This window comes from Bos mutus, unplaced genomic scaffold (assembly GCF_027580195.1).
Source record: "Bos mutus isolate GX-2022 unplaced genomic scaffold, NWIPB_WYAK_1.1 CTG202, whole genome shotgun sequence".
Lineage (NCBI taxonomy): Eukaryota > Metazoa > Chordata > Mammalia > Artiodactyla > Bovidae > Bos > Bos mutus.
The window spans coordinates 162,466-184,148 of NW_027219475.1; the positions used below are offsets into that span (position 1 = coordinate 162,466).

The window sequence follows — 21,683 nt, forward strand, 5'->3', positions numbered from 1 at the left end:
ACTTGATTATTGGCTCTGAGAGAAAACTGGCCAGAATTTAGAGCCCCAGAAATCTCAGATGGCCTTCTAAACTTTCTAAACTGGCTCTTAGGCCTCTAAGCTACTGAACCCCATAAACCTTTTTTTCTCACTTAGTTCAGCTCTGCACCATGTTTGATGCCTGCTGCACTGTGCAGTTTCCTTGGGTCTTGTTGTTTCCAGGCCCCTAGATGAGGAATTCTCATCCTAATCAACCTCAAAATATACATTCTTACTGACTGCAAATTTTTCTGGCTTTCTTTTCATAAACTTGCTCATGAAAATGCAGTTTGACAAGGACTGTCACTAACTGTCTTCTTATCCCTCTTATTCCACTCCCAGAGATGAAAAGCTTTCACCCATCTCATGCCTGTGAATGTTGTTTCCAATTGTCAAGCCAGGTTCTATGAACACTCACAGGGTTTGTTGCTGCTGTTGATTGTTATCCTTAGGATTTGTGCGTCTGGCTGGAGGAGAAGGACTCTGCTCAGGTCGAGTAGAAGTGCATTCTGGAGAAGACTGGACCCCAGTGTCTGATGGAAACTTCACACTTCCCACTGCCCAGGTCATCTGTGCAGAGCTGGGATGTGGCAAGGCTGTGTCTGTCCTGGGACACATGCCTTTCAGGGAGTCTGATGGCCAGGTCTGGGCTGAAGAGTTCAGGTGTGAGGGGGAGGAGCCTAAGCTTTGGTCCTGCCCCAGAGTGCCCTGTCCAGGGGGCATGTGTCACCACAGTGGAGTTGCTCAGGTTGTCTGTTCAGGTGAGATGTAGGTTGGGACTTAACCTCCTTGCACACTCTGTTCAGGTTTTTTAAAAAATGAGACTTTGCTGACATCCTGTCTTCTTCTACCAGTGTATGCAGAAGCTCGGCTCGTGACAAATGGCTCCTCTTGGTGTGAGGGGCAGGTGGAGATGAACATTTCTGGACGATGGAGAGCGCTCTGTGCCTCCCACTGGAGTCTGGCCAACGCCAATGTTGTCTGTCGTCAGCTTGGCTGTGGAGTTGCCATCTCCACCCCTAGAGGACCACGCTTTGTAGAAGGAGGAGATCAGATCTCAACAGTCCGATTTCACTGCTCAGGGGCTGAGTCCTTCTTATGGATGTGCCCTGTGACTGCCCTGGGTGGCCTTGACTGTTCCCATGGTAACACGGCCTATGCAATCTGCTCAGGTAAAAGAGGAGGGGAAAGGCTACTGGTACTCGTGGAGTGAAATGTTCCCAAGAGCAGAAAGTGAGGGAAACCTGGCTTCAAAAATCAGATATTTCATGGTGAAATATACTTCTTCTCATTGTTCATTCATTTTTCAGGTCAGGGCAAGAAGTGTGAAGGGGAATAATATATTTTTAAGCAGCATTACTATTTACAAATAATCATAGAAAACAATGTACCAGCAATAAGTGTAGACCTCAGTCATGATCCCCAACCCAGATAAGCCAAGAGAACATTCCCGGCACTACAGAGTCACTGTTGCCTCCCAGTAACTCTGTCCTGTGTCCTCTCCAGTGAAAACAGTTTAACTTTTACTACCATAGAATATTCACTGGAAGGACTGATGCTGAAGCTGAAGTTCCAGTATTTTGGTCATCTGATGTGAACAGATGACTCGTTGGGAAAGTCTCTGAAGCTGGGAAAGATTGAGGGCAGAAGGAGAAGAGGGTGTCAGAGGATGAGATGACTGGATGGCATTACTGATGCAATGAACATGAACTTGGACAAACTCCAGGAGATGGTGAGGGACAGGGAGGCCTGGCATGCTGCAGTCCATGGGGTCGCAAAGGTTGGGCATGACTGGGCAGTTGGACAACAACAATAACAACAACCATAGGATATTTTATTGATTTTTGAACTTTATATAAAATCATTCTGTATGTTTTCTTGTGTGTCTGACTTCTTTGACTCAACATTATGTTTGGGATTCACTCATGATGTTGTTTATAGCAGCTGACTATTCATTTTTATTACTGTAGAGTAGTTCTTTGAATGATCACATGACAATATACTGATCCATTTGACTAATGGTAGAGATTTGAATTGTTTCCTGTCCTTGACTATTACAAATATGATGCCACAACTTACCATGACAATGACTTTGGGTGAAAATCTATGCTATTTATTTAATCCTTGGTCTTTTATTTTCATTTTCTTAATGGTACCATGTCCTTAGATGAGCGAAGTTCTTAATCTTAAGGAAATATAACTTACTAGTTTTTCCCGGTATATTTAGTACTTCTTATATCCTTTTGAAAAGAACTTTGCTTACTCCAAGACCATAAAAACATTCTTCAATAGTGTCTTATAGAAGTTTACTTTTCTCTTGAATATAATTGTATATTCCTTCTGAGATTGATACCTATGTAAGATAAGGGTCACATTTCATACTGACATCTAATTGACTCAGAATCTTTTTCTGAAAAGACTTTTGTCTCCACTGTGTGCCACCTTTGCCATAAGGAGAAGGGCATGTGTGTCTAAGCCTTTTTTTAGACTCTCTGTTCTATTCCATTGTATCATTTGTCTATCCTTGCACAAACACTATATTTTCTTAATTATTGTAATTTTATAGTAAGTTTGGGTAATTTTAATTCACAAGAGTTCAGTTCAATTCAGTTCAGTCACTCAATCATGTCCGACTCTTTGTGACCCCATGAATCACAGCACGCCAGGCCTCCCTGTCCATCACCAACTCCCGGAGTTTACTCAAACTTATGTCCATCGTGTTGGTGATGCAATCCAGCCATCTCATCCTCTGTCATCCCCTTCTCCTTCTGCCCCCAATACCTCCCAGCATCAGAGTCTTTTCCAATGAGTTAACTCTTCACATGAGGTGGCCAAAGTACTGGAGTTTCAGCTTTAGCATCATTCCAAAGAACACCCAGGACTGATCTCCTTTAGGATGGACTGGTTGAATCTCCTTGCAGTCCAAGGGACTCTCAAGAGTCTTCTCCAACACCACAGTTCAAAGCATCAATTCTTTGGCACTCAGCTTTCTTCACAGTCCAACTCTCACATCCATACATGACTACTGGAAAAACCATAGTCTTGACTAGACGGACCTTTGTTGGCAAAGTAATGTCTCCACTTTTGAATATGCTACCTAGGTTGGTCATAACTTTCCTTCCAAGGAGTAAGCGTCTTCTGATTTCATGGCTACAGTCACCATCTGCAGTGATTTTGGAGCCCCCCAAAATAAAGTCTGACACCATTTCCACTGTTTCCCCATCTATTTGCCATGAAGTGATGGACCAGATGCCATGATCTTAGTTTTCTGAATGTTGAGCTTCAAGCCAACTTTTTCACTCTCCTCTTTCACCTTCATCAAGAGGCTTTTTAGTTCCTCTTCACTTTCTGCCATAAGGGTGGTGTCATTTGCATATCTGAGGTTATTGATATTTCTCCCGACAATCTTAATTCCAGCTTATGCTTCTTCCAGCCCAGCGTTTCTCATGATGTACTCTGCATATAAGTTAAATAAGAGTTACTTTATATTAACTAACTATGTTGTTTTTCTTGCCAACTGTGTTGGTCATTCTTGGCCTTTTATGTTTTAAAAGAATTTTTGAAATTAGTTTGTTATTTTTCACCAAAAGAAACTTCATAAATGTATTTTGATTGAGATTATATTTAATCTACCAGAAATTTGAGGATGATTGACTTTGAGAAGTTTGAGTCTCCCAATTCACTGACATGACATATCCCTCCTTTCAGTTAGGTCTATCAGAGGTTTTGCCCATTTTTTACTGGATTTTCTCCTAGGTGTTTCACTTTTTTGAAATTATTTGTATTTCTTTTAGTGAAAGTATCCTAGGAATTAATTCTTTCTGACTTATTTTCACCTTTTAATTTTTTTATTTTGACCTAATTTGAGACCTGAAAGTTGCAAAAATAATATAAAAATTCCAAATGACATTTACCTGGATCTCCCAATATTAGTATTTTGCTATAATCTTCCTCTCTTTCTCTCTCTGTCTCCCTCCTGCCCCATTTCTCCATAAATATGTAAAGTCTTTCTGAATTAGGTTGCAGTCATGATGTCCTTTTATCCCTAGAATAATTCAAGAAATTTCCTTATTAACCAAAGTGCAGTCAAGTCCTCAGCTGACTTCAACCCCAGATGACATCTAAATGCAACTACATGAAAAATCCCAAGACACAACTGCCAAGTTGAGTCTTTCTCAAATAACTGACCCAGGAAGGCTTAAGAAAATGAAGAGTGTGGGTACACACACACACACACACACACACACATATCTATTGCTTCAGAGGCTGTTTTTATAATTTGTTATACAGCAGTGTAATTGGGACACTTACTATGTGGCCTGCCTTTCTAAATAGAGGTCTATTTGTCCTATGACCTTCCACTTTATTGATTCTCCCTTATGCTGAGCTAATGTGCTGATATGCTAATTCTGTAGTTCTTAATTTCAACTAGTAAGTTTTTCAGCTCTAGAATTTTTATTTGTTTTTGTTATCATTATTTGTTTTTTTCCATCAGGGTGCACATTTTGTCAGTTAATTCCATGAGCACCTTAATCAAGGCTCTTTAAATTCTGTCAAGTAACTCTAGTAGCTGAGTATCCTGGGGAATTGTTTCTAATGTCTACATTTCCTCTTGGTTTCTCATGAGATCTATTTTCAATAAATATTTTTAAAAATACAGACATTGTAGATGACAAATTGTAGAAATACTTCAGAAAGTGTTTTATTTTGCTTCTTCTATTTAGGGATAGATTTAGGGACAGATAGATTTAGGGCTTCCCTGGTGGCTCAGAGGTTAAAGCGTCTGCCTGCAATGTGGGAGACCTGGGTTTGATCCCTGGGTCTGGAAGATCCCCTGGAGAAGGAAATGGCAACCCACTCCAGTATTCTCGCCTGGAGAATTCCATGGACAGAGGAGCCTGGTAGGCTGCAGTCCACGGTGTCGCAAAGAGTAGGACACGACTGAGTGACTTCACTTTCACTTTAGGGACAGAACTTATTTAACTCATTCTTAGTGCTTGAGACAAAAATTGTGGCACTGTCAGAAGCAGAACTCTTCATAGCAGAGGCAAACACCAAAGTTATGAAAAATTTATGGCTATGTTAACCTGGGTTTCCCCAAAGGCTCAGTGGTAAAGAATCTGCTGGCCAATGCAGGAAATACAGGAGATGACATTTCGATTCCTGGTTGGGGAAGATCCCCTGGAGGAGGAAACGTCAACCCATCCCAGTATTCTTGCCTCAAGAATTCCATGGACGGAGGAAGCTGGTGTACTACAGTCCATAGTGTCAAAAAGAGTTGGAAACTACTGAGCAACTAAACAACTGCGAAAACTGCTATGTTACAGTTTTCTTCTCAGACCCCACTGCTTGTCATTATTTAGTTTAATTCAGTTTCCTGTTTTTCAATCACCAACACCTTGATCATTGCTGTTTCTTCAGGAAACCAGACCCAGGCACTGCCCCAGTGCAATGACTCCCAGTCAGAACCAGCAGGCTCTGCAGCCTCAGAGGAGAGCGCCCTCTACTGCTCAGGTGAGGGTCCCACAGAACAGAAGACCCTTTACAACCCTGTCACCGTCCCATTGTCCCATTTCTCTCTCCTCAGACAGCAGACAGCTCCGCCTGGTGGAAGGGGGCAGTCACTGCGCCGGGAGAGTGGAAATCTTTGACCAGGGCTCCTGGGGCACCATCTGTGATGACGGCTGGGACCTGGACGATGCCCACGTGGTGTGCAGGCAGCTGGGCTGTGGAGAAGCCCTCAATGCCACGGGGTCTGCTCACTTTGGGGCGGGATCAGGGCCCATCTGGCTGGACGACCTGAACTGCACAGGAAATGAGTCCCACGTGTGGAGGTGCCCTTCCCGAGGCTGGGGGCGGCATGACTGCAGACACAAGGAGGACGCGGGGGTCATCTGCTCAGGTGCGCGCTGCACACTGTCCACAGTTTGGGGCAGGGGTGGGGCCCTGGAGGACAGGGGTCTGAGCCCTGAGGGAGAGATGCTGAAAGGACCAGAGTAGGAGGCTTCCTCCCATGGAGCCTGTCTTTCCAGCAGACGTGAAGATGAGGTGCTTTCACTTCCTCCTGCATCAGCTGAGATTCTGGTCCTTTCTTCTCACCAGTGTTTCCTGGCAGAGCCATTTCTTACAGTTAACACTTGAAAGCAGGGCTCATTCTGCAGTTACCTGTGGTAGTAACATCTTGAAATCCTGGGATACCCAAGTTGCCCTAGTGGTAAAGAACCTGCCTGCCAATGCAGGGCATGTAAGAGATGTGGGTTAAGTCCCTGGGTTAGGAAGATCCCCTGGAGGAGGGGATAACAACCCATTCCATTATTCTTGCCTGAGAATCCCATGGACAGAGGAGCCTGGCATAGTGAAAGCTCAGATTTTTCCTCTATAGTTCTGTTTGCTAGGAGTCTGAAGAGAGTCTCTGTGGGCCAAATCCCAGTGTCCACAGGGCTGCGTTCTTCCTGGAGTCTCTGGGGAGGACTCCTTTCCCAGCCTTTTGTGGTTCCTGTGTGGCCTCATTTCTGAGCTCAGAGCCCTCTTTATTCTTCTTCTTCAACAACAGTGCCTCTTCCAACAGTTCTCCCTCACTCACATTTCCCTCAACTGGAACTGGGAAAAATGATGCATTTCTCAGTGTAGTGAGTTTAAAGATGTGTTAGGCTGAGCTCACATAGTTAATCCTCAATATTTGAGCTTTATCTCTCCATCCCAAGGTCCTTATTAATCACATCTGTAAAGTCCCTTTTGAAATGTAAGGTAACATATCACAGGTTCTGGGATTAGGCTATGGACATCTCTGGGGGTCCGTTATTCTGTTGACCACCTCACTGTCCACATCACTTTCCATTCTTTTAGAAGTTTTGTCAGGAAGCAGGAATCAGCTTCTGTCACTGCAGGTGCCCAAGTTCGTCTTGCTGTCTGTTCATATCTACAGTGTTGTGGTAGAAATAGGTATATAGACATTAATGGACAAAGTCAGGTGAAAGGGAGGTAAAAGTCAGTCTTGTCACCCAGTGGGCATCTCCTCCGCTGGGTCAGGGGTGTATGGTCACAACTTCTGGGGGAGAGGAAAACCCAGAGCACTGAGTGGAGTGCTCACTGTGTCCTGTCTCCTCCCTTTCAATCTTAGAGTTCCTGGCCCTCAGGATGGTGAGCGAGGACCAGCAGTGTGCTGGGTGGCTGGAAGTTTTCTACAATGGGACTTGGGGCAGTGTCTGCCGCAGCCCCATGGAAGACATCACCGTGTCCATCATCTGCAGACAGCTTGGCTGTGGGGACAGTGGAAGTCTCAACTCTTCTGTTGCTCTTAGGGAAGGTTTGAGACCCCACTGGGTAGATGGAATCCAGTGTCGGAAAACTGATACCTCTCTCTGGCAGTGTCCTTCTGACTCTTGGAATTACAACTCATGCTCTCCAAAGGAGGAAGCCTATATCTCGTGTGCAGGTGACTTACTGTCTGTTTCTGTGTCACTCCCAACCATGTAGGATGTCGTTAGTATGATTTCATATTTTCAGATTTAATTGATGGGTTTTGGTTGAGTCTACAAAATGTAGGTGTATGTTTGTATTTGTCTCTGTGTCTGTTTGTTTGCTGTTGTTCTGGTAAACAACTAATTAGATACAGTAATTTCAGCTGCTGATAACATGCACTGACCCTCTCAGCCAAGTAGATGGTGAAGCTTCTGTGGTCTCTCGTCATCTGACTGTGACCAAAAACCTTAGTTACTCATGTTTGGGGACAAGACCTCCCCCAGCTGTCCCTGAACTATAGCTTCCCATTGTTGCCTCTGCAGGAAGAAGACCCAAGAGCTGTCCGACTGCTGCCCCCTGCACAGGTATGTCAGCCCCACCCTGTGACTTCCAGGGGCTCGCTCCCACCAAGACAGTCACAGGAGGGGCTGCTGCCTTTTCAGACAGGGAGAAGCTCCAACTCAGGGGAGGAGACAGCGAGTGCTCAGGGCGGGTGGAGGTCTGGCACAGCGGCTCCTGGGGCACTGTGTGCGATGACTCCTGGAGCCTGGCAGAGGCCGAGGTGGTGTGTCAGCAGCTGGGCTGTGGCCCAGCCCTGGAAGCCATGCAGGGCGCAGAGTTTGGCCCTGGAAATGGGAGCATCTGGCTGGACGAGGTGCGGTGTGGAGGCCGGGAGTCCTCCCTATGGGACTGTGCTGCAGAGCCCTGGGGGCAGAGCGACTGCAAGCATGAGGAGGATGCTGGTGTGAGGTGCTCTGGTGAGTGAGGGGCTTGGGGTCCACCCTGGGTGAGCCGGGGCAGCATGGGGGCAGTGGGCTGGACCGGGGGTGGTGGGGAGTTTATGTTCAGAGAGTATCCTGGTGATGGGGCTCTGATGTAGGAGAGGGGAACTGGGAGTACTGGACACTGATGTTGTGGAGACTGAGGGGTGTTTTCAGGCTCAGGAGGGAAAAATGGGCTGCCCTGCATTCTGGCCAATCACCCTGCTCCAATCTGCTGTTTTTCTTTCCAGGTGCAAGGACAACATTGGCCCCAAGTACTGCAGGTATTGTGGTCCATCCATGGGCAGGGGAGAATACTCAAATACTGGGGACCTGTTCTGTGGGCTCTCTGACAGCTCAAGAGAGGAAAGAGCCTGAGGAGCCCTGGCTGGTGGGGGAAAACCAAGGCATTATGTTTGGGAAATCCCCTGCCTTGGTTCCCAAGGTCAGAAGGTTCTCATGCCAGGGGTCCAAGTGAGTCTGGTTCCCATGGTGCAGATTCTAAGGATCTCCCACCTGCCCCTGAGTGTTGCTCCTCATCAGTGAGGTGCAGGTCCCAGGACTGTTTGACACTCTGTCTCCTGAAGCCCAAGGAGAGGGGATGAGCCAGGTCCTCAGAGGCTGTCTTGGCAGGCCATCTCCCTGACAATCCCTGGCTCTGCCTTGGCTGGAGTGGAGTTGACTCATCTCAGGACAAGACCTGGAGGACCCCAGTCACTGTCAGTGTACTTGTGTCTGAGGCTGGGACACCATTGTCCGGAGCTCCTTGGAAATGCTGGCACAGGGAGTTTCTCTCTGCCCAGGACCTTCTCCACACTCACTTGCCTTGTTCTCCTAGGGACCAGAACAACCTCAAATCCTCTCCCTGGCATCTTCTCCCTGCCTGGGGTCCTCTGCCTCATCCTGGGGTCCCTTCTCTTCCTGGTCCTCATCATCCTGGTGATTCAGCTGCTCAGATGGAGAGCAGAGCGCAGAGGTGGGCTGCAGGGGGAACTGGGGACCAGGGAGAGTGTGTGGAGGCAGGAGATGGGGCAGGTGTGAGGAGGGAAACCTGGGCCAGGTCTCTGTTCTGAGTTGCAGAACTCTATGTGCTCTGTGCTGAGCTCTAAGGGCTGAGTATACAGAAGTTTTTAGGACTGGGGTGTGAACTCTCATAAGTCATGGCCACTCCTTTGAGATCAGACAGATTCGGGGCTGAGCTGTGGATTCAGGTCAGACAGGGGAGAAGGTGCTGACACGGTGCACGGGGTGGGAGGTTAAGCCGAGGCCTTGGCAAGCCCCATGTGAGCACTGGGGAGATGAAGGTGGGCTGGCTGGATCGGGGTGTCTGTGGCAGCTTCTCTGACCTGCTGGGGGATCTCTCAGCCTTATCCAGCTATGAAGATGCTCTTGCTGAAGCTGTGTATGAGGAGCTCGATTACCTTGTGACTCAGAAGGAGGGTCTTCTGGGAAGCCCAGGTGGGTGTCTCTGCCTGCTGTCCTGGGACCTTTGGTTGTCACCACTCACTGATTGTGTGGGTCTTCTCAATGTCTTCAGACCCAGCGTGTGCCCCACAATCACAGAGGCAGCTCCTATAAAGTGGTAGGATGGCCTCTCAGAGCCCTGAGAGCCCCCAGGCTACACTGCAGGAGCCAGGTCTGTCCCTTCCCAGCTTTAACACAGGTCCCGTGAGTGTGGGGAGGGTCATTCTGTGTGTTGTGATGTTTGTCTCCACTTTAGGCTTCCTGTCAGATGGTGAGGACAATGACTCCAGGTCCGCTCCAGGTAATAGAGATGGACCCACCTCAGCTGGGCTTTGGGAAGGAGAGTTTCCCTCACAGAGACAAGATGTAAGGGGAACAGTCTTCCTTTGATGGACCAGAGGCATCCCTTTTGTCCAGACAGGGTCCATCCTTCCCCTTCTCTGGCTGTTCTGTGATGTCTCACATTGGGGCTTGGCTCTCTGTGTCCAGAATCACAACAGGCACACAATGTTTTTAAAAAATAACATCTGGAAAGCACAATTTGACAAAATACTTTAGTAATGCTCAATGGTATAAGAGTTCCTTTGAGAAAGATGTGTAAAATCATGTTTTGGCTTATGGACACTTCAAACTGAAACATGGTCTTAGAGAAAAAAGTCTTTTTAAACAAGGTGCCTCTATTAATGGCTCAGAAACTCTGGGTCAGAAGGGATCTTAGGTATTTCCCAGACCCACCCACTTACTGTGGTTTCATCTGACCCCCGCTCTGCCTCAGAAGCCCCAGATCAGAGGACCGATGCCCCTGGTGAGGATTATGATGATGCTGAAGAGGTACCAGTGCCTGGGACTCCTCCTGCCTCTCAGGGGAGTGAGGCAGAAGTGCCCCCAGAGAAGGAATATCAGATGAGGTCCTCTCAGACACGTGAGTGGTGTTAGCTGATTTCTTGCAATCTTTTCTTTCTGTCCTGGAAAGGGTTTATTTGAGCTCCTCAAGGCCCAGCCTCTCTAGAGTTTCAAATTTAGGTAATCACATGCATTTGATGACTCAGATGGTAAAGAATCTGCCTGGCGTGCAGGGGACCTGGGTTTGATCACTGGATGAGAAGATCTCCTGGAGAAGGGAATGGCCACCCACTCCAGTATTCTTGCCTGGAGAATCCCATGGACAGAGGAGCCTGGTGGGCTGTAGTCCATAGGGTCACAAAGAGTTGGACACGACTGAGTGTCACTTCACTTCTCAACCATATGCTGTCTTTAATGCTGTCATACTCCTTGGCAGTGAGGAATTACTCTACTTTTGGCACTTATGTATCTATACTGCAACATCAATTTTCACTTTATATGTAATATGCTTGCATTAGAATTTACAGATTAGGGCATTTCCTGACAATCCAGTGGTTAGGACTCTGAGCTTTCACTGCTAGGAACTGAGTTCAAATGCTGGTCAAGCAACTAAGATCCCACAAGCATTGTTCAGTGACCAAAAGAAGAAGAAAACTTACATATTAATTGAGCATATTTACAAAATCCAAAAATAGAAAAAATATTTGATAACACCTCTGTGCTGTCTTATACATGAAAGGTAGCTAGAGATTTTTTTAAAATGTACTGCAGTATTGAATTTGTGAGTCATTCTGATAATTTAAGATGAGCTCTGTTTATATGTCAGCACTAACATGTACAAATCTATGATACACGGTCAGTCAGTTCAGTTGCTCGGTCGTGTCGGACTCTTTGCAACCCCATGGACTGCAGCATGCCAGACCTCCCCGTCCATCACCAACTCCCAGAGTTTACTCAAACGCATGTCCATTGAGTCAGTGATGCCATCCAATCATCTCATCCTCTGTTGTCCCCTTTTCCTCCTGCCTTCAGTCTTTCCCAGCATCAGGGTCTTTCCCAAAGAGTCAGCTTTTCACATCAGGTGGCCAAAGTATTGGAGTTTCAGCTTCAGCATCAGTCCTTCCAATGAATATTCAGAACTGATTTCCTTCACGATGGACTGGTTGAATCTCCTTGCAATCCAAGGGACTCTCAAGGGTCTTCTCCAACACCACAATTCAAAAGCATCAATGGTACACGGTGGCCTTAACATAAAGCCAATTAGGTGGGTCATGGACTCAGTTTGAGGTCAGCTAAAGTTGACTGTGTGGATCACAATAAACTGTGAAAATTCTGAAAGAGATGGGAATACCAGACCACCTGATGTGCCTCTTGAGAAATTTGTATGCAGGTCAGGGAGCAACATTTAGAACTGGACATGGAACAACAGTTTCAAATAGGAAAAGGAGTACATCAAGGCTGTATATTATCACCCTGCTTACTTAACTTATATGCAGAGTACATCATGAGAAACGCTGGGCTGGAAGAAGCACAAGCTGGAATCAAGATTGTCGGGAGAAATATCAATAACCTCAGATATGCAGATGACACCACCCTTATGGCAGAAAGTGAAGAGGAACTAAAAAGCCTCTGGATGAAGGTGAAAGAAGAGAGTGAAAAAGTTGGCTTAAAATTCAACATTCAGAAAACGAAAATCATGGCATCTGGTGCCATCACTTCATGGGAAATAGATGGGGAAACAGTGGAAACAGTGTCAGACTTTATTTTTTTGGGCTCCAAAATCACTGCAGATGGTGACTGCAGCCATGAAATTAAAAGACGCTTACTCCTTGGAAGGAAAGTTATGACGAACCTAGATAGCATATTCAAAATCAGAGACATTACTTTGCCAACAAAGGTTCATCTAGTCAAGGCTATGGTTTTTCCAGTAGTCATGTATGGATGTGAGAGTTGGACTGTGAAGAAAGCTGAGCACTGAAGAATTGATGCTTTTGAACTGTGATGTTGGAGAAGACTCTTGAGAGTCCCTTGGACTGCAAGGACATCCAACCAGTCCATTCTAAAGGAGATCACTCCTGGATGTTCTTTGGAAGGACCGATGCTAAAGCTGAAACTCCAGTACTTTGGCCACCTCATGCGAAGAGTTGACTCATTGGAAAAGACTCTGATGCTGAGACGGATTGGGGGCAGGAGGAGAAGGGGATGACAGGATGAGATGGCTGGATGGCATCACCGACTCGATGGACATGAGTTTGAGTAAACTCCAGGAATTGATGATGGACAGGGAGGCCTGGTGTGCTGCAATTCATGGGGTCCCAAAGAGTTGGACATGACTGAGTGACTGAATTGAACTGAAAGTCTAATTTGCTCCAAATGGTTCAGTAGCTGAGAGAAGACACTCATTCTCTGGAAAAGAATATTTCTCCTTCTGAGGGCCCATGTGGTCCCTCTGGAGGGGCCTCTGTGGATGCACCTGTGATAGTATTTGTGGACATTTGGGAACAGGAGTCAAGTCAACTAAGAGCAGAGCTGATTTGTGAGTGAGGAACTCAGGTTTTCCTTTCTCCACTCTCTCTCTCTCATTGTGATTTCACATCTGTCTGTTGTGAGAGAAGAACATTTAAATTCATTGTTATGATTCTTACCATTCCTGGGCATCTCCTTGCTGATTGTGTAGTGTGGAGGCAGGTCTTCCTAGAGCTCCTGTGTGAGCACAGGTCTCCTGTGATGCAGGGTTTCCACATGAACTGAGGCTCCAGAGACTCTACATGGACTGGATCTGAGAGGATAGCCCGGGACCATCCTCACTGTAACTGATATGAAATAGCCTGAGTCTCCTGCCCACACCTGGGTCCCAGGGATGCTTTGTCATCACCACATGCTTAACTTGCTTCCACCACACTGTCTGGTCCCCTTGTCTCAGTTCTAATCATATTCCTCTTTCCTCTTTCAGGCTCTTCTCTAAATGCCTCTAGAGAAGAAGCTAATCCTGGGGAAGGAGAAGAGAGGCCCTGGCTGCTCCAGGGGGAGAAAGGGGATCCTGAGTACGATGATGTTGAAATCAGTGTCCAAGGAACATCCACAGTGACTTTCTGGTGATGTTGTATTAAATATGAGATGAAGCCTCAAGTATTCTAATTGCCTGTATTTCAATAGAATAATGCTGACCTGTAATTGTATTACATGAAAATTGCTCAAAATGAAATATTCTGAATAAAGTAACTTTTTTGCTTTGCTGGTAATTTAGCAAGTTCCATGTCAGATGCTTTTAGATGATTGGCCCTCAAACACCATTTTCCTCAAAGGAAAAACACGAGTGCACTGTCCTGTTTTCTTGCAAACTTCAAAGGCTAATGAGATCATGACTTTGCCTGGGATCACAAATTCTCCAGGTCACTCTTACTTAGAAAAAGAGTCTAAACTTGGTCCACATTCACATCCTCCTTTCTAGCAAGATGAACTTCTCAACCAAAAACTATAGTCAGAACCTGAAAGTAGTGTTATTTTATTTGGTGGGAATGTTTAGGACTCCAGGCCCTGGAGACAGCATCTCAGTAACTCTGAGTAAACTGCTCCAAAAAGGCAGAAAGGCAAGTCAGGCTATACATGAGTTTGCAACAAAGGGAGCAGGCAGTCTAAAGATCAAAGATCCGGTACCAAGTTAAGGAATTTAGTATTCTATGTATGGGAAGATGCAAGCCTCTGGACTCACTGAATTCAATTGTTTCATATGCAGCTCAGTTATCTGGGGCCAACCCTGTTTCCCTGTTCACCTTAAGGAGCGGCACATGGCTGCTTCTTGCTTTCCCCCAGCTCCTCAGCAATCACCATGGGGGGTGGCAGCATCCGCTGGATGCTTTGGGAGCCCTCATTTACATTTGGAGGCCAGAAATCACTGATGGCTGTGACATTTCTTGTTTATTGATATGGCAGGAAATATTTTCATTTCACAAACTAGTGGAAAAAAACTAATCCTGTATCTTTCCTGAGATGTCACATCACCTGTTTTTAACCTGTTTTTGGGCGCCAGAGTTGGGTGTCAGTTTCAAAGAGGGTAAAGTTACTTGGCTGGTGGGAGAGAATGGATACAACTTTCCTTATCCTGACTAAATTTTCACAGGCCAATTAAAAATGAAACTCTGCACAACTATCTCTTCCTTTTTCATCTCTCATTCCCTAGGTTACTTTATCTGTTTATTCCTCAAGCTGATACAGACTCCTCCTTGCTCTTCTCCCATGTCTAGTTGGTTATCAAATCCTTATCAATCCATTCTCTCCTCTCCATCACTTCCTACTATTTCTTCAGGACATTGCTATTTCTTGTCTCTCCATTTATCTCTCCTTGTAAGTGAATTATATCAGCTTGCATATCTCTTCAAGTTGATGGAGGGCATATTGGTGCTCACCCATACCCTGCATCCAGGTCAGACAAGAGGGCAAGAAAGACCTAAGTAGATGCGATCTAGAGGAAGGGATGTAGACAGAATGATCAGGAACCTTTGTCTACTTGTTTCAAAGATGTGGATGGAGGGGTCTAATATGACTAAACTCTTAAAGGAAGAATTTCAGACTAATGGGCTTCTCTGAAAACATATTGTTTCAAGATTGCTTTAATCTGACTACATGATCCTGCTGTGATTCTTGAGGGTAGAGAGAGCTGTCATGTAGGAGTCCCTAAGTCAAGATTACATTTACCCACCCACCCACCCCCCATGCCATTGTGGACATGTGGAGAAGCTGCTGATCTAACATAAAACCTGAGAGTGGTGGCCTGGATGTGAGCTGAACCCACCCAGTTACTTGGTTGATGCATGATCCAGAGCTCCGATCCATACTCATGCCTTCAGTCCTGGTAGTTCTAGGCTGTGTTTGGGGATGGGAAGATGCCCAGGACTTCTGCCAGTGAAGCTCACATGGCCATTCAGCATTGAGAAGAGATGAAATAAATGACATTTGATGAAAGAAATAAAGCATATCCAACAAGAAGTTCAGTGAACTCCAAGAAAACACAAATATACTATTAAACAAATTCAGGAAGAGAATATGTGAACAAAATAAGATTTTTTAAAGTATTTATTATAATTTTTGTCATTGTTTTTAATTTTTGGTTGCACTCAGTCTTTGTTGCTGCCACCGGCATTCTCTAGTTGTGGCAAGCAGGGCTACTCTTCCTTGTGGCTTCACTATGCAGTGGCTTCTCTTGTTGTGAAGCACAGGTTCTAGACAAGCAGGTTTCAGTAGTTGCAGAATGCGAGCTCATATTTGTAGCTGAAGGGTCCAAGAACGTGGGTTCAGTATTTGTTGTGCACAGGCTGAGTTGCTCCACAGAATAAATTCAGATTTTTTAAACAGGGATAGAAATCATAAAAAAGAAAGCAAACAGGGAGTTTACTGATGGCTTAGTGGTTGGGATTCTATGCATTTACTACTGTGGCTGGATTCAATCCTGGTCAGGGAACTGATATCCTTCAAGCTGTGCAGTGAGGCAAAAGAAAAAAAGAACCAAACAGACACATGAACCAAACAGAAATTCTGTTGCTTAAGATTGCAGTAAATGAAATTCAGCAAAATGAAAAATGCTACAGAGAGCATCAGAAACAGCAGAAGACTCTGTAAGGCCAAAGACAGGACAATTGAATTACCCGGCCAGGGGACAAAGGACAAAAAAGAACAAAAAAGTGTGAAAGAACCTGTGTGAACATTCACAGAAACAACCTGCACATTACTGGAGTCCCAGAAGCAGAAGAGAGGGAGAAAGGGACAGAGACTGTACTTAAAGAAATAATAGCAGATAAGTTCCACATCTGATGAGATGTAAACATCCAAGTTCATGTAGCTAATGGGTCCCCCCTCGGAGTTCCTTCAAAAGTATCATCTCCAATACGTAGTGAGAGAATTTTAGAAGCATCAAGGGAAAAGCAAATGCTCACAAAAGAGAAATTCCCTTAAGAATATCAGTAGACTTTTCAGAAGAAACCTGTCAAGCCAGGAGAGAAAGGGATGATATATTCAAACTGATGAAAGTAAACCTGCCAGCCAAGAATACTTTTCTCAGGAAGGTTGTCTTTCAGAAATGAAGACGAGATAAAGATGTTCCCAAACAAACAACAGTTGAGGGAGCTCACCAACACAGGTTTGCCTTATAAGACTGCTGAGGGGAGTTTTTCAAGCTAAATGAAGGATGTTAATTATTATATGAAAGAAGTGAAAATATACAACACACTTGTAAACTTGTAAATATGTAATCCAATTCAGAATACTCTCACACTGTAATATGGTAGTGTGCTAACCAATTAACTCTAGTCAAATATTTTGTTATTGGATATAAAGAGAGGTAAATTCTGACATCAAATACAGAAAGTATAGGAGGGGATAAAAATGTAAAACTTTAGTATGTGATTGAAATTAATTTGTTATCAGATGAGTATTATATAGACTGTGTCTATGTACGTTTTTCTTGCTCAGTCATGTCCAACTTTTTCGACCTCATGGACTGTAGCCCACCAGGCTCCCCTGTCCATGAATTCTCTAGGCAAGAATACTGGAGTGGGTTTCCATTTCCTTCTCCAGGGGCTCTTCCAAACCCAGGGATCAAATCTGAGTCTCCTGCATTGCAAGCAGACTCTTCACCTTTTGAGCCACCAATTGTATCTATAAGATGTTTCATGTGAGCCTCATGCCAACAAAAATGTAAAAACCTACAGTAGATTCACAAAAAGTAAAGAGAAGAGAATCAAAGAGTGACATTATCCAAAATTATCAGTTCACAGTTCTAACTGTTGTGCAGAACAGTTGAGTTGTCCTGGTCTCTTAAAGCATCCTTCTAGATCAGCACAAGAGGACTTTCCTTACACAACATGAAAGACTAATTGGGCTGTTTTTTTTTTTTTTTTAAGCCAAAGAACTCTTTCTGCAGGTCATATCCTTCCTTATGTCAGACAGACAGCGCACCTGTACTTTTTTAATTGCAAGTTTTCTTCCTGTGACATTCTTGTGTGGTTTTATTGAAAAACTGCCAAATGATAAATCATACAAATAGGCTTTCTCCTCTGTTGGTTCTGATCAAGACTTAATAAGAAGCCACATGTTAGTACATTGTGGTTTGTCTTGTGTATCCTTAGAGATAAGAGATTTGCACCATTTGTTGTGACATGTCTGTTGATGATAAGCTCCTTCTTCTTGAAAATCAAATTTTGCCTTGGTAATTGCTGAAAACATTTGCCTTTAAAACAAAAATATCAGTTAGCTAAATGATGTCTTCAAAAACAGTTCTTTATATTAGTGATAATTTCTTTTAAATGTCTGGCACAGTGCCATTCAGTCATTCAGTAAACATTAGTTGAGCATCTGTTAAGTTACAGAGACTGGAAATGCAGAGCTTATACACAAGTACAGGCCTCACTCCAATTCTGGGCCCTGGCAGAGGCCTTGGTTAGCATGCCCAGATGGGGAAGGAAAAGAGAATCTGTTCACAGACTTTTAGATGTTAAAGGAGGAATGCATTTTGCTGTGTTTCTAGTGTTCTTAGGCTGGTCTGCAGGCTGGACTCAGCTGCACCAAAGCTCCATGTGCTATAGAGCATCAGTTCATAGAGTTCAAGTCTGAACAACCATTCAGCCTTTGAATCCTGAGTGCCACCCCAGTGACACTAACCTTGGGTTTAAGAGTGACCACCCGCAAGAACTGAATAGCTCGGGAGTTAGTACATCAACTGTGAGCCAAGGTGGATTAATCATGAAGCTAAGGAGGCTTCACCTTCAGGGCCTCTCACTGCACCAGCCCCTTCCAAGGCCTGGAGGCGGGGGAGGGCTTCCTAGCACTATGCTCACAAGGACATAGGTTTTCAATGAGCCATTTTCTTGGGTTGAGGAAAAGAAGCAATTTAGTAAGATTATTTCTTACCCAAAGGTGAAGAAGTTAATTAATTTAGTGCATGAGCACTATATCCAGGAATCATATTTGTTCTGGAAATCAGGGAGAATGACATTGAAACATGTATAATATCATATATGAAACGAATCGCCACTCCAGGTTCGATGCATGATACTGGATGCTTGGGGCTGGTGCACTGGGATGACCCAGAGCAATGGTATGGGCAGGGAGCGGGGAAGGGGGTTCAGGATGGGGAACACGTGTATACCTGTGGTGGATTCATGTTGATGTATGGCAAAACCAATACAATATTGTAAAGTAATTAACCTCCAATTAAAATAAATAAATTTATATTAAAAAAAAGAAGAAACTGAAGAGGTTCAGAAAGCAAATGCTGCCTTTTCATTAGTACAGTATTGGTGGAAGGCTAAGAATAAGATCAACAATTAACTAACTCAGAGGAAAAGAGAGCTGTTTAAAAATGAAGGTCAGGATGCTAAGAGTCAAACTGAGAAAATGGGAGCCTGACTATCAGCGCTGACTGATGTAAAGGGAAAAGGAGATGTACCGGGTGTGGGTGTTCTTAAACAGGACTTAGATCTAGTTGTTGGTCAGTCAGACATGGTGACTGGGAACCAACCAAGCCCAACAGGGGAAGCAAGGTGAGACCTGAGGGAGGAGCTTGGGATGAACACACAGAAGGAAGAGGAGATCCAAGAAAGTACCTGCTTCATGTGACAGATTCTGTCTTCTTTTCAAGTCTTTCTCCTTTGTATCCATCAGAATAGATTCTGCTCTGCTGCTGGAACAAGTGATCCCCAAATCTCATTCACATAAACACACACACACACACACACACACACACATTCAGCACAACCTGCAGATGTCTGTGGTCAGTGAGGCTCTTGCACCTGCACCATCTGGAACACACAGCTTCTGGGGCAGGAAGGAGAGAGACTAGAGTCACACTTGGGCTTTTCATGCCTCCACTCGCAAGTGACACAGGTGACACCACCCACGTTTCATTGGCCGGAATGAGTCACTGAGGGCTAGAAATACAACCATTTGGTGAGTATTACTGTCTATCCACATCCTTCAGTGGAACTCTTGATAGCAGTGCTGTCAGTTTTTTCTCACCTTGGAGAAGCTTCTGAGGTACAGCTTTGTGCAGAAACTGAATGTGATCTGGTCCACCCAGAGTGGGATTTGAAGGCATTGTCTGTTGAATTGCTTCATCTGGTGTGTCTCTGACTCCTTACTCCACTTCAGTCTGTGCTGAGTGGGATTAGTCACATCTGTGTCTCTACTGTCTCCCTCTTCTCCCACAGTTTTCACTAACTGCAGGGTTATTTTCAGCTGTTGTTCTTGCATTCATTTCTTTAATTATCCAGTATTTCTTAAGCTGTTACTATGTGTGTTTACTTGGCCTTAAAGAGACATTGAAGAATAAGACATAGTACTTGCTCTCAAGAAATTCCCACTGTGGAGATAGTAAGCAAGTTTTTATAGACTAAATAGACACAGCAGTAATTTTGAGCTAGAATGATCAGAAAGAGCTTCACAGAGGTGACAGCTCTGTGCATTTAAAAACATATGAAGATTTAGAAGCAGCTATTTGTAGTGGACTTGAAAATGTGTCCTTCAGAATTTATGTAGGCATAAATGTAGTATTTTCTCTTTTTTATAATTGATTTAATCTTGCTCACCTATAAGGGGTATTTGTGTAATTAAAAAATTTCAATAAAATTAACAGACTATCTCATTTAAAATGTGTCCTTCAACTTAATTCAGTAATAATTATCTCACTGATTCTAGGTTCCCTGCCAAAATTGGTTTTTTAACAGATATCTTCACTGTTTCTCCTCCCAAGATGGTGTCTGGGACAAAGGAGTTTCTTACTCTCCAGTGGAAGTGGGGAAGCATCCTTGGTCTGCATGCTTTCCATATGGAATCAGCCTGTCTTTGATTTAGTAGCTTTGATCTGTTCTGGTTTCTGGGCATCAGAAGCTGGGCTTGTGAAGAAATGAATGAGGCCAATTCAGTGCCAAGCACTTTGTTAAATGTTGCTGATCATAGACTGGAAAGTGCTGAACAAGGATGATGGGCTGGGCCTCAGCCAGCTCACGACCTTGCGCCTTCCTTCATGCCCTTGTGATTAAGTGGTCATTGATAAAGGAGCCTTTACTAAACCCTGTAATATCCATGCAAGAAACACAGATGATGAGGTGAGTACCCAGTGCTTTGAAGTGTCAACCCAGACCCTCAGCAGTAAAAGTATGGGGTCCTAACCACTGGACCACCTGCCAATTCTGTAATGTTGTATAGATAAATTTTAAGTCAAAACTATTTTCTATTTTAGTCACTCTGATTGGTCCTGAGACAATGTCACTTGTGCAAGGATGGTTAATTATTATCTTCCTCAGAAAACAGATGAACTTAGCCTCTTAAACCTCCATTTTCTCATGTGTAATTTGGGAATAGTAATGCTACATTATAATGCTGCTGTAATGTGCTGAATTGTTTTACAATCTGTAAGGCCAAACAGTTAGCCTAAGTGAAAGAAGGGAATTCTTTTCGTTATTTACTTCAGCACTTCTAATTCACTACTGGATCTGTTGAACTTTTTTATTACAAAATTTTCTTCCTGTTACAGTCATATGTTGCCTTCACTGAAAACGTGCCAAATGATAAATATATCAACATCCTGCCCACCCCATCATATCTGATTAAGATCAGAGCACAAGACTTCATGATCTTCACTGTCAGTAAGCTGTGGTTTTTCTTCTGTATCTTCAGATACAAGGAAAGTTACAGCATCTATTCATTTTTAGAACTGGCTATCTCAGCCCTGCTCTGGAGATGGGCTGTGTTTCTTTCTGGATATTGGAATTTACTGCATTCACTGCAGAAAGGTATTGTTGTGAGCCACGCATAGCTCATATCTTTTAATAGTTTTGAAATACCTTTACAACAAAGGAGGCAACTTGTGTTGTTAAGTTCGCACAACAAGTTGAATTATGTTTTCAAAGAAAAACAGTTCTTTTTAATAGGAATGATTTGTGTAAAAGGTCTATCAGAGTACCATTCATTCATTCTTTCATTCATTTATTCATTAGACATAGTTTGACATTTTTAATTAACAGGCATTGGGGATACAGAGTGAATTAGACTTTTACCGAGTAGATTCCAGCTTATAAAGTAAAATTAGCAAGGAAACAATTTAATTCGTGATGGTAAGGTCAGGTCCATGAGCAGTAGAATGGG

The 21,683-nt window shown here is 44.1% G+C and overlaps 1 protein-coding gene across 1 annotated transcript in view; it reads left to right on the plus strand.

The window, feature by feature from the left end:
- LOC102270223 (antigen WC1.1-like) overlaps positions 1-21,683 on the plus strand; it is a 110,505-nt gene that overhangs the window by 37,635 nt on the left and 51,187 nt on the right. Inside the window, 13 exon segments of the mRNA XM_070366758.1 lie at positions 471-779; positions 873-1,190; positions 5,440-5,532; positions 5,606-5,920; positions 7,139-7,453; positions 7,803-7,844; positions 7,923-8,237; positions 8,492-8,524; positions 9,079-9,216; positions 9,606-9,698; positions 9,961-10,005; positions 10,480-10,626; positions 13,501-13,642. Coding sequence (XP_070222859.1) covers positions 471-779; positions 873-1,190; positions 5,440-5,532; positions 5,606-5,920; positions 7,139-7,453; positions 7,803-7,844; positions 7,923-8,237; positions 8,492-8,524; positions 9,079-9,216; positions 9,606-9,698; positions 9,961-10,005; positions 10,480-10,626; positions 13,501-13,642 — 2,305 coding nt within the window.